Below are 11,771 nucleotides of genomic sequence, written 5' to 3'. Positions count from 1 at the left end.
TTTGTCTGTTATTTGTCGGATTCCAGGCTACCTGCTTTCCCCTATTATTTCAATTATTTCTCCTTTGATTCTTCAGACCTTCAGTTACAATTCTGGTTACTTCAACATGTGTTAACCTCCAGTCTAAGGTCAACTGTTGAATTTAGCCCTTTTGGTCTATGAAAAACGAAAGTCCTTTCTTGATGGGCCCCAAATACACACCTTTTGTGTAAAACACACACACACACTTTTTGTGTAAAAACAAAACCAAAAAACTGGTCTCCTAAAAGCCTCACGTCCCATCAAACAGACCAGAGGCTTCCTGAACTCCTACTCTTACTCTCAGTCTGCGGCCTTCATAAGACACCCAGTTAGGGCAACTGCCACCCTAAGACAGGCCTCCTGTCCACAGTTTTAAAAATACTAGTCTCGGGGGCGCCTGGGTGGCTCAGTCGGTTAGGTGTCCAACTTGGGCTCAGGTGTGTGATCTCACGGTTTGTGGGTTCGAGCCCCGTGTCGGGCTCCGTGCTGACGGCTCAGGGCCCTGAGCCCGCTTCGGATTCTTTGTCTCCCTCTCTGCCCCTCCCCCGCTCGCACTCTGTCTCTGTATCACTCAAAAACAAATAAACGTTAAAAAAAAAAATACTAGTCTCAATTGTGTGGTCGTTTTTTCATTCCTAATCCATCTTGTGGGGAGGAGGAAGGTTGTGTTGTTTTTGTGTTTGTTTTTAATTTTCACTCCCTTGTAAAAGAATAGAAGGGAGAGTCTTTGGGTCCATCCATCCTCACCAGAATTTTCAGCTATAATGTCATGGCACAGAGTTTAATCCAGAGAAGGCATTGTTGCCTGACTGACAACTGATCAAAGCCACGAGGAAAGCAGATAAGAGCGTGTTCAATTTCTTCTTTTCTTCTTTATTAAGCCATAATATTGTATTATGCCAAAAAATATTGTATTATACAAATGAGTATTAAAGGAAAATTAATTTTCAGAGACACAAATAATTCATGCCTCAAAATTTTATACTTAAAGATCTTAAACAGCCAATTCTAACTGTCGTTTGTGGACTTCTGCATGAGGTTCGGGTTTGTTTCATAAATTTCAGGGGCGCCTGGGTGGCTCAGTCAGTTGAGCGTCCGACTTCAGCTCAGGTCACGATCTCGCGGTCCGTGAGTTCGAGCCCCGCGTCAGGCTCTGGGCTGATGGCTCAGCCATGCCCATGGCTCAGATGGAGCCTGCTTCCGATTCTGTGTCTCTCTCTCTCTCTGCCCCTCCCCCGTTCATGCTCTGTCTCTCTCTGTCTCAAAAATAAATAAAATGTTAAAAAAATTTTTTTTTTTAAATTTCAAACACACCTTATGGTACCTTGTACTGATGACATTCGTGCTGACCCACAATATTCAATAAATCTCAATTGGAAGAGAGGAGAAAATCTGAATTGCCTTTTCATGACAATTAAATATTAGCTACTAGATGACTGAATTTCCATGACACAACAGCCCTTTCCTCGCCCTTTTCTGGGGCTGAGGTCCTGATGTGGAATAAGTCAAGTCAGCCAAAACTGAGTTTTAAACATGATTTATTACAAGTAGATAGTAGACACTGAGTATGATAAGGTAAGTGGAACTTCAAACAGTAAAGGGGAAACAAAAAATCAAGGGTATGCCCAACAATAAATTTCACAATCAGAACCGTATCGCCAGGCAATCATCAGGAGGGGGGAGAGGGGACTCACTAGGGAATAGCGCAAGATAGGAGCATTCTTCTCGTGTTGTTATCCATAGTTGGTATTCAAGGGAGAGGACCCCCACAGAGTCAGACCACACCGAATGGCCAGCACAATGTAATGTTCAAACACTCCTGCCAGCCAAGTACCCCAACAATCAAGTTCTATTTAAATCACACTCCCAGGTCTTTTTTCAGTCATAGTGAAATCGTGGGAATATTGAGAGGAACAGAAAGCAAATGGATTGGTCATAGCCCTTGAAGAAGCTGGTGGTGTATGTATGGATTAGTCCATACTGGGGGGACTATTTTCCTGCATTGTCTTCTTTATCCAGTCAATGTAGTTCTTTACTCGTGTGTAGATTCCATAGGTTCCACACTGAGGGCCCCAGGACACCAGACCAGCTACATAGAATTTGGGGGTCTCTACACTGGGGATCTGTACAGCAAAAGCTCCGCCACTGTCCCCTTCACAGCTATCAACACCCTTCTGTCCTCCAGCACAGATCATGTTATTAGTGAAAACGAAGGCATTTATATCCAGTTTAAGATTTTCCCCTTTCACCTCCCGGCACCTTTCTAGGGGAGCAATGGGTAACTTTGCCCCTCGGAGCTGGCGCACATGATCTTTTTTCTCTGTTCGGCCCCAGCCTGAGATCAGTCCCAGGTCTCCCACTGAGGGATTGTATTCTGAGGAGGTACCTGGCAGGCAGATAGGGGAGACAGTGGGTCCCATTTTCACGGGCTCTTTCAGCTGCACAAGTGCAATGTCATTGTCAAAATTCTTCCGTGACTCTGGGTCATCCAACAATTTCCAACCCGGATGAATAATCACACGCTCAGCAGTAAGCATCTTGGTTTTTGTCAGATCTGAGCGGAGTACTGAGGTGGACCCAACGTACATTCCTGGGTTATGGTTTCTCTCCACGACGTGGGCGGCTGTCAGCACCCAGTACTCATCGATGAGAGCCCCACCAGCCCGTGGGTCTGAAAAGAAGACTTGCCAGGGGAAATTTTGAATATCTGCAACAGATCCTCCAAATATCCTCTGTCTTCCTACAAAGGGCTTACTGGGAACACCACAGACTAGGAAAGAACAAGAACAAGGTGGAGAGGGAATAAGAAATAAATTATTGGCCTCCTACAGATCCTCCAACTACTCAAAAACTTGCCGGGCTTCACAATTCTCTAGCACAATAGGGCCAACCCTCCATTTGGTCAACCATCTGAGTATCTGACTCATCCTGAATGTAATCACCAAACATCTCACTTTTCCAAAGCCAGGCAGGCTCATGGGAGAGAGTCTGGTGTGTGAACTGAGGAGTCCAAATGAGCTAGTGCCTCACACTATGAAAACAGCCCTCTAGAGGTACACTTCATCCTAGGTTCAGCACATGGGGACAGCGGCCCAACTGGAGGCAGTGCTGGGAAATTCTTTCCTCATACAGATGATGGAGGAGGCAGGCGTTCTACCTCCTTCTGACGCCCAGACCAAATGCTTATCACCTTCTGTACCGAAGTCCTAACCGCAGCCGAGGCCCTCCTAGTAATCCATGGAGGTAGGGCAAAGAGACGGTTCTCTTCTTTCATCGCTCATTTCAATTCCCCATTGATTCCAGGCCTGAATATTTTGCCATTACCGAATGCAATTACCACTGAATTTTATTCCAGACCAAGTCAGTTTACCTAAATCCCTCAGTAGTCAGCCTGAGTGGACTCTGAGTTGAGCATAATATCAGGCTTTGGACTCAGACAGACCTGGGTTCAAAGTCTACTCCTGCCTGTTACTAACTCTGTGACCTTGTATTCAGTTCACTCATCTCTGAAACGGAACTAGTAACACCTCAAAGGGTTGTTGCAAGGACTGGAATGAGATAATAAATGCGATTAATTAGCTCAGTCCCTAGCTCTCAATAACACTGTTGTTACTACAGGATCACCAGTATTATTCTGGCTTTGCCTGAAAGCCTTCTTCTATTCAACTCTGATCTGTCTGCAACTCTTCCTTTCTTTTATTCCTCTATATCTTGTTGCCATATAGACTTTTACATAATAACTGAGCTATTCAGCTGGTCTTGTTTCTGCATGCAGAATCCTCACTCTCAATTTTCGGGCCCTGTTTTTAGCAATTCTTTATCCCCTTATTGCATCTACTTTACCGAACTTAACTGGCCCTCCCTCTGCCACCAACTGTCACTGGCTGATTTTCTATTTCCTGTCGGTTGGCCTGAGTCAGGGCGGTGGAGGAATTCCCCAAGGCCCTGGCGGGCCCACAGCCCAGTGTTATCTCCACCTCCCTGGGCTAGACCCAGAGTGTTAAGTCCTTTCCCAAAAAGACTGCAGCTACTTTCAGAGAGTGGGCCCCCTCACCTCCACCTATGTCTGTGGTCTCTCCCCAACCCTGAGCCCTGATTACCTGGAACACATTTTGGCAGCTCGGTGCCCAGCAACTCATTCACCCAGCTCCCGTTGCCAGCACAGCGATACTCCCCTGGAATAGCACAAGGGACACAGGACACACTCACCACCACATCTTCTCTCTTCCATCCCCCCCTTTCATTCAGAGCCTCCACAACCCTGGCGTTTGAGGAGGGAATTGAATCAAATCAACTAGAACAGAATGTTGAGAACACCCTCGAAATAATCCTTCTGTCCTCTATTCGGCCAAAGGAGGGAAAGGAAGAGTCCCCAAAGCAGAAAGAGGGTTACGGTAGAGATTGGAAAAATGCTTCCAGTGGGAAAATAAATTCAATTAAAAGCAAAAAAGTGGTACATATTATGTCTTAACCCATCTTTCATCTAGTACTGCCAAGTCCCCTCCATCAAGAAAGCCAGGCATTTGGGGGCGCCTGGTGGCTCAGTCGGTTGAGCATCTGACTCTTGATTTGGGCTCAGGTCATGATCTCACAGTTCATGAGTGTGAGCCCCTCATCAGGCTCTGCACTGACAATGCAGAGCCTGCTTCAAATTCTCTCTCTCCCTTTCTCTCTCTCTGCCCCTCCCCTGCTTGCGCTCTCCCTCCCTCAAAATAAATAAATACATAAACATTAAATATATATATATATTTACATATATGTAAGTATACATATACATATGTATATGTATATATATACATATACATGTGTGTATATATATATAATATATGTGTGTGTGTATATATATATATATATATATTTTTTTTTTTTAAGCAATCATTTGGTATGGTGACTTGACACTGGAAGCATTACTCCCATAGGTTCTACGTTAAATAATTGGCCAAAAGCTGGATAACCACATGAATATGGATATCATAGGGGGAATTCCGGCCACAGTTGTGAAACCGAGCTAGGTGACCTCTTTGATTCTCTACGGATGATCCTATATCCCATAGGAAAACTGCATCTCTAGACCAAGCCAAGAGAATAAATAAAGTCCATCCCATCTCCTTCATTCCTCTCCAAATTCTCTCCAAGCCAGAAAGAGTGCGCTATTCACTCTCCAACTCTCACTCTTTCTCCTCTTTTCCCTAGTCAAAGAAACCTACCACTTTCTTCATTTTCCATGTAGTAATATGGCTCCTCACAAGTATAGCGAATGACAGAACCAAATAAAGTATCTTCTGGATCTTCCACTGTACCATGCTGAATGGGTTCAGGAATTCCACAGTCCACAGCTATCAGAGGAAGGCAGGAGAGTGATGGTCAGGGAAGCCACTTCCTTCCAGAAGGAGTCATTGGAGCCAGTTCCATCCTCCAGGCCATGCTCCTCACTCCTTCCCCACCCGCACATCCATAAGGACACCTGGGCTGAATCTCCCCAGGTCACTGAGTCCTGCCAAATCAGATAGCCCCTTGAAAGCTATAAGGAGTAGTAGCTTCTCAGTGGTTGGTGGAGGCCCCTGCAGAAGCCAGGAATGGACCTCTTTGGTGCTACTAAGTCTACCAACCCCACAGCCTCTTTCTTTGAAAGAAGCCTGCTAATCTGGCCAGTCTAGGACCAGAACTGGGCTGGCAATTGGCTGGCTTCTCTTCAAAAAATCCAACCCACTCTCTCACAAGCCTAAGAGGAAAACATGAATTTGAATCTTGATGAACCCATCTTTCAATTCCCTTGGAAAGGGAAAAAAAAAAGTCCCATTTTAAAGAGATACATACGTTGACATTTCAGCTTGGAATTACTCCACTTTCCATCACTTTGACAAGTAGAATAGAAAGATCTCGAGCCAACACTTCCCTGGAGAATAATACACATCACCATTAATTTATAAGGAGAGATATGGGAAGCCAAAATCAAGAATGGAATCTATCTCTGGCCTTGGATCAATGAGGAGTCCTGACCATAAGAAGTTTGGGGACATCTTATCTTAGCAAAATGACCCAAAGCACCCAGGAGTGGAGGCTAAAAGACAACTTTGTCCCAGCATATCAGAATCCCTTCCTCAAGAAGACTGAAAGCAGAAGGAGAATGTCAATCTGGCCAAGGAGCTCCATGACTTACAAGGAGGGACTAAAGATCCTGCAGTATTCTGTTTATGGAAAAGGGGTTATACCTTGCTCAAACAAGGACATTCAGTAAACCATTAGATAATTCCAGTATGCTCATCCTGACTTAGAGATTAGGGAGAAGCCCCTAAATTTGTACTTTACCTGTACGACTTCAAACCCTTCCAGGCAGGTTATCCTCACCACATCTTTGAACACATATTTTGCTTTCTCAGGCTCCCAAACAGAATTGTCAGTGACATCTTTGGGACAAGGGATTGCTTGGAAAGAACAGGGGGAATCAAATTACCAAATAGTTGGAGAATCTCTATTCTATTTACATCACCTTCACACTTTCTAAAATCATTCAGTCATCCTTAGTTCTGATGCTTAACATTCCAATGCAGATGTCTAAAACAATATGGCCTTACCTACTCCAGAAAGTGTCATTAAGGCCGTTTCATCCTCCCAGCTGTGTTAGTACATACTAACAAACCACCCCAAGTTGTACATACTAATCACTCCACGTCATCTGTACCCGCAAGCCCAGTTGAAGGATTCCTAGAGGTCCAGGCATTTCTAATGACCACTGACAGGTTTAGATCTTGCTGAAGAAGTGACATATCTCAGGTGAACTATCCATACAACAATCTACCTGTTTGGATTTTACATTGTCCGGGGACTTCGGTAGCACCAAAGACCAACTTATAGGTTACTCACGATCTCCATGGTAACGAAGTTTCCAGCCCCTTTTTTGCTCTGTTTGGTCAGTTTGGAAGATGATATTAAGAGCATTGCTCCTGGTTTCAATATTTAGTGGCCCAGGGAATCCATTACCACAGTAAGGACCAAATTGCTTGTCTCTTGCAACAAACTGAAAAGAAACAAAATGGTGAAATCGGAAGAGAGAAAGAACTAAAAGATACAGGTAGGTAAAATGGAGGGGACAAAAGTAAAGAACGTAATAAAAGTAACATAAAATAAGAAGGAGAAGAAGAAAAGAAGGGGCAGAAGGAAAGACAATTTGTCTTTGGGGAGAAATTGATCTGTGTGAGTTGGGAGGAAAACTAATCATTCACCACTCACAACTAAACTGTCAGGGCAATGGCCCCCTGAATCAGCTGGTTCCACATCAAAATCTTCTCTCCGCACAGTCACGACCACTTGATATCCCTCCTCCAACAGGACCTGATATTCACACCTTGAATTCTCTGGGTATGGATTGGGATAATTGGGACTTGTGATCTCCCCAATCAGTGCCGTGAATACATCCCCACTGCAGTTGACTATGGGAGAAAAAGAGAAAAGGGCAATCAAATATAGGGTCAAGCAAAGGAGTTCCTGCTCCATTCTGTGACTCTTCTCGTGAACTAACCATCCCTAACTGGAGCCCCCATGCCACAATTACATACCCCATGCAAATCAGTAGAGATACCCAATGCCTACTCAGTTTCCATCACATTGCATATGATAAAGCCTTTCATGGTTATGAACAGCCCCAGGTAGACCCTTTACAGGCATCTATTTCTCCTCTCCAATTCACTAACTTGACCCTGTAGGCTTATCTTCCTCCACTCTTGGGGCTCCTCCACAGCTTATGGGTAACTAAAGATAGGTGCCAAAGCAAGGCTGAGGCTAGTCAAAATTAGAAAGGCTGGGGCGCCTGAGTGGCTCAGTCGGTTAAGCGTCCGACTTCAGCTCAGGTCACGATCTCGCAGTCCGTGAGTTCGAGCCCCGCGTCGGGCTCTGGGCTGACGGCTCAGAGCCTGGAGCCTGCTTCCGATTCTGTGTCTCCCTCTCTCTCTGCCCCTCCCCCGTTCATGCTCTGTCTCTCTCTGTCCCAAAAATAAATAAACTTAAAAAAAAAAATTAGAAAGGCCAACAAAGATCTAACTGAAGCCTCAAACCATTCCAAACCCCAGGGAACATGCACCCCTCTTGATGCCAAGCTCACCTCCACAATTCTTCATATCATCATGGAGGAAGTATTCTGGGGGGCAAGAGCAGTAATAACCACCCATGAAGTTGTTGCAGAAGTGGCTACAAGGGGCATTGGCAAAGTCTGTGCACTCGTTTACATCTAGAAAAAGCAGAGAAAGATTGAGGTCAAGGACAGAGACTTAGAAGGAAGAATGAGTTTAAACCCAACCCTACAAGGGTAAGAAACGGTAGGAACGGCCTGTTACTTGAATAAATGAGTGAATCACCTTTCAGGATGGTATTATTCTGTGTTACTCTCCTGAAATATGATTCGAGTGTTGTGCCCTGCCATTGCACAGCTATAAGGGAGCTCTCAATGCCAGAGACCGTTGGCCTTTCTCACAGAGCATTTCGGCTCCAGAGACAACACTCTATAGGCTCAACATGATGAAATGTCTACTTCAGGGAGGAGCAATTAGTACACTTATCACTTTATAGGATTTGGGCACTTGCGTTAAATCTAAACAACAGTTCAGCCTTATGAGATGTTCTAACTTCACTTTAACCTGGAGTTAGGTACAGAAGCACCCAGAATTTGAAGGTTTGTTTGCCATTGGATGGGTTTGAATACCACACATTCTTCGTGTGATTCTTGGCAAGTTACTTAACTTTCCTAGTCTTCTCTTTCCTTATCTTTAAGTGGAGATCATAATACCCACCTTGAAGAGTTAAGGTGAAGCTTAAGTTAATATAGGTAAAATTCCTGGATTTTAAAATTCCTGGGTTTTAAAATCCCAGTTTATAGTGGTTCTCAATAAATCACTATTTATTACCTATTTTTACCATTATCATCATCACCCCTAAGATACCACGTGTTTGAATTTCACAAAGGCAATTCCTAGAAAGACAGACCCAAATCAAGTCAACACCTCTTAAGAGATACAAACAGGGGGGCGCCTGGGTGGCTCAGTCAGTTAAGCGTCCGACTTCAGCTCAGGTCACGATCTTGCGGTCCGTGAGTTCGAGCCCCGCGTCGGGCTCTGGGCTGATGGCTCAGAGTCTGGACCATGCTTCCGATTCTGTGTCTCCCTCTGTTTCTGACCCTCCCCCATTCATGCTCTGTCTCTCTCTGTCTCAAAAATAAATAAACGTTAAAAAAAATTTAAAAAAAAAGAGTTACAAACAGGATCCTTATTCGCTGAATTGCTGTTTGTTCTGCTTCTAATGTTTTAGCTGGACCCATGAGGCACATAAAGAGGGGTGAGCCTTACCTACAGCGACATAGTAGGCAGCAAACCCAGTGAAACGTTCTTCATTGGAGAAGTCTGACTTAAAGATCACCTGGAGTTTATTGTACGGGATTTGGAACTCTTCCACGATGGGAGAGTTGGGACTCTTGCTGGTCCTCTGCCCACAGAGTTTCCCTTCTTCAAAGTCTCCTGACATTATCTAAGAGAAGAATCAAAAGGAAGCTGAGAAAGGGTAATATTTTGGCATGGAAGTCAGAAAAGGGGACAGAGGGAATAGAACATTCCACCACCACCCCCAGCCCTATCCTTTATGCGCTTATTATAATATACCTGCACTGAGTCATATGCACAGTTCTCTGACAGCTCTATGTCCAGATGGGTGAAGTAGAGGTGGATCCCATACCCTTCAGGAACTTCTATATCCCAAGATTTCTCTACCTCATTGGGGTATGCCTGAGGATAGTTCGGGGACAGGATCTCCCCATACATAGTAGGCTCAGCATAAACGGATGCCAAAAGGGAAAACAGGAAGACGCACCTGAAAGAAAAGACATACGGAGACGTGGGTGACCCAGGTACTGGCAGACTAGTGAAGTGCTCTAGCATTTGTCATGGGCAGAAGGGAGGCGAAAGGAAGAGGGCAAGAGCACATGGAGAATCTCGTTGGAATAAAGCAAAAAGGCCTAGGCTGAACCAAAACCTGGGCTTCAGAGCCGAGCTGCCTTCTTGAGAAGATAAAGGGAATAGAGCCCATGTACGTACATCTCTGTAGACTCGTGATCACTTACCGCATCTCTGGCAATTTGTTCATCCCTGGTGAACGGCGGTACGCCTCTTGGTCCTGGCTCTCTGCACCTCTGGACTTTGGAGCAAAGGGGTGGCAGGCCCGGCTGTATTTGTCTAACAAACACAGGCACCTTCTTTGGTGGTGGGGTCACCTGGGGTTCAGTGTCACCTTCGTGACAATAACACACAAGCTAAACAAAGCCGCACACTGATCACCGCATGAGGCCTGTCCTCTCCCCGCCTCCCTGGTTCTACTTCAATTCATTTTCTAGACTAAAACTAGAGCTTATCCTTCTCCCATTGCTTCTCAGGATCTTCTCCCAGTTTTTCTCCCAAAGAATAAGCACTTTCTCCCAATTTTCTTCCTTCCCTGTTGCCCTCCTTCACCCCTACCCCCCACCCCTGCCCCCTCTCTATCAGCCTCTCTCCTGCCCTCACAAAACAATATCCCCATTTCCACTCAGGCTTTCAGGCGTCTTTCTCCATCATGACTATCCATCTAGGACATTTCTCCCTCCTCTTTTGGCAAAGATCCCCCTTATCACTTCACGCCAGCTCTCTTTACTATGTTTACTGTCACACATATTTCTCTTGGTGCTCCCGATGACCACTGATGGAGGAAAGAGCTTCTTTTACTAGGGGAAGGCAGTGACCTTGGGAGAAGTGGTCTGACACAGGGTTGGGTGGGAAATGAGAAGAAGGGCAGCTGAATGACCAGAAACACAAAAGGAAAGGAAAGGTATTCCCTCAATTTCCTATGTTAATTTTCCAGGGTTTGGGTTTGTTGTTTGTTTTGTTGTTTTTTTTTTCCCCCTTCACTAAAAAGAGATCTCTTTTCAAAGTTAAGAGGCTTGCCAAAAATGTTTCTAACCCTAAAAACAGTGGTAAGTAGTGGGGTGGCGGTGGGGGGAGGGGGGCAACCTAAGAGAAATAGGTTGCCTCTCTTCTGCCTTCTTTTATTCTGCTCCTTCCAGCACCCCCCCCCATCTTTGCCCGCAACCTTCCTATGTGAAGTTTTCTGCCTTTCTTTTGTCTTCCATCAAAGCTCTGCTCTTCCGTTTTTAAGGTTTTTACCTTCAGCAGCTGATGGGAGCAAGTGGGTCAGTCCCCTCTCTCGTGTCAGCGGGCATGCTGGGCGACCCTGCCGACTCCCAGGGAGAGCAGCTCAGGGCCTGGACGCTCCCTCTGCAGGAACCTCTGCCGGCCTCCCTGTCCTGGTTCTGTTCATATGAGTCTCTACCCCAGTGTGCATGTCTGAAATTCCCTGATCTAAACAAACGGGGGGGGGGGGGGGGGGCTGGGAGACCGGGACATAGGGAAAGGGTAACTCAGCCTTGATCCTGGAGCTCCCTCTGCTTTTGAAACAAGAACTGCATACTCCGATCAGGACTGAGGTCCCTGCATCTGGGGCTCCAGGGGGAGAAAGGAGGAGAGGGAAATTCCACCGATTGCCCAACGTTCTTTTTCAGCCAAAGGGTGTGTTAACAGAGTTTTCACAGAAGTCAGGTGACTTGTAGGAAAAGGAGGGGATTAATATGGTGGGGGAAAAGCCAAACCCAGAAGTTCCAACCCTCCAACTGTGTATGAATCACGACTTAAGGGAGAGTACTTACCAAAAATGCCTCTCATCGCTGCCCTTAAAGCAAATTT

At 45.5% G+C, this 11,771-nt stretch overlaps 1 protein-coding gene across 2 annotated transcripts; it reads right to left on the bottom strand.

Moving 5' to 3' along the window:
* Positions 1-1,542: 1,542 nt before the first annotated feature.
* Positions 1,543-11,481, bottom strand: C1S (complement C1s). 2 transcript variants are annotated; one of them, XM_015061354.3, is made up of 12 exons: positions 11,196-11,481; positions 10,124-10,235; positions 9,666-9,873; positions 9,357-9,534; positions 8,120-8,245; positions 7,252-7,451; positions 6,886-7,039; positions 6,331-6,446; positions 5,839-5,917; positions 5,229-5,357; positions 4,122-4,196; positions 1,543-2,791 (listed from the first exon to the last, which is right to left on the bottom strand). In XM_015061354.3, the coding sequence occupies exons 2-12, from the start codon at positions 10,144-10,146 to the stop codon at positions 1,992-1,994; spliced, it is 2,088 nt and encodes a 695-aa protein (XP_014916840.1). In that variant the 5' UTR covers positions 10,147-10,235; positions 11,196-11,481; the 3' UTR covers positions 1,543-1,991. The 2 variants fall into 2 exon arrangements, with proteins under 2 accessions (XP_014916840.1, XP_014916841.1); XM_015061355.3 differs by having other exon boundaries at positions 10,124-10,290; positions 11,196-11,374.
* Between the last annotated feature and the right edge of the window lie 290 nt (positions 11,482-11,771).

The sequence above is a fragment of the Acinonyx jubatus genome, chromosome B4 (assembly GCF_027475565.1).
Source record: "Acinonyx jubatus isolate Ajub_Pintada_27869175 chromosome B4, VMU_Ajub_asm_v1.0, whole genome shotgun sequence".
NCBI lineage: Eukaryota > Metazoa > Chordata > Mammalia > Carnivora > Felidae > Acinonyx > Acinonyx jubatus.
The sequence above is the reverse complement of the archived record's forward strand: the minus strand, read 5'-3'. Positions and strand labels throughout refer to the sequence as shown.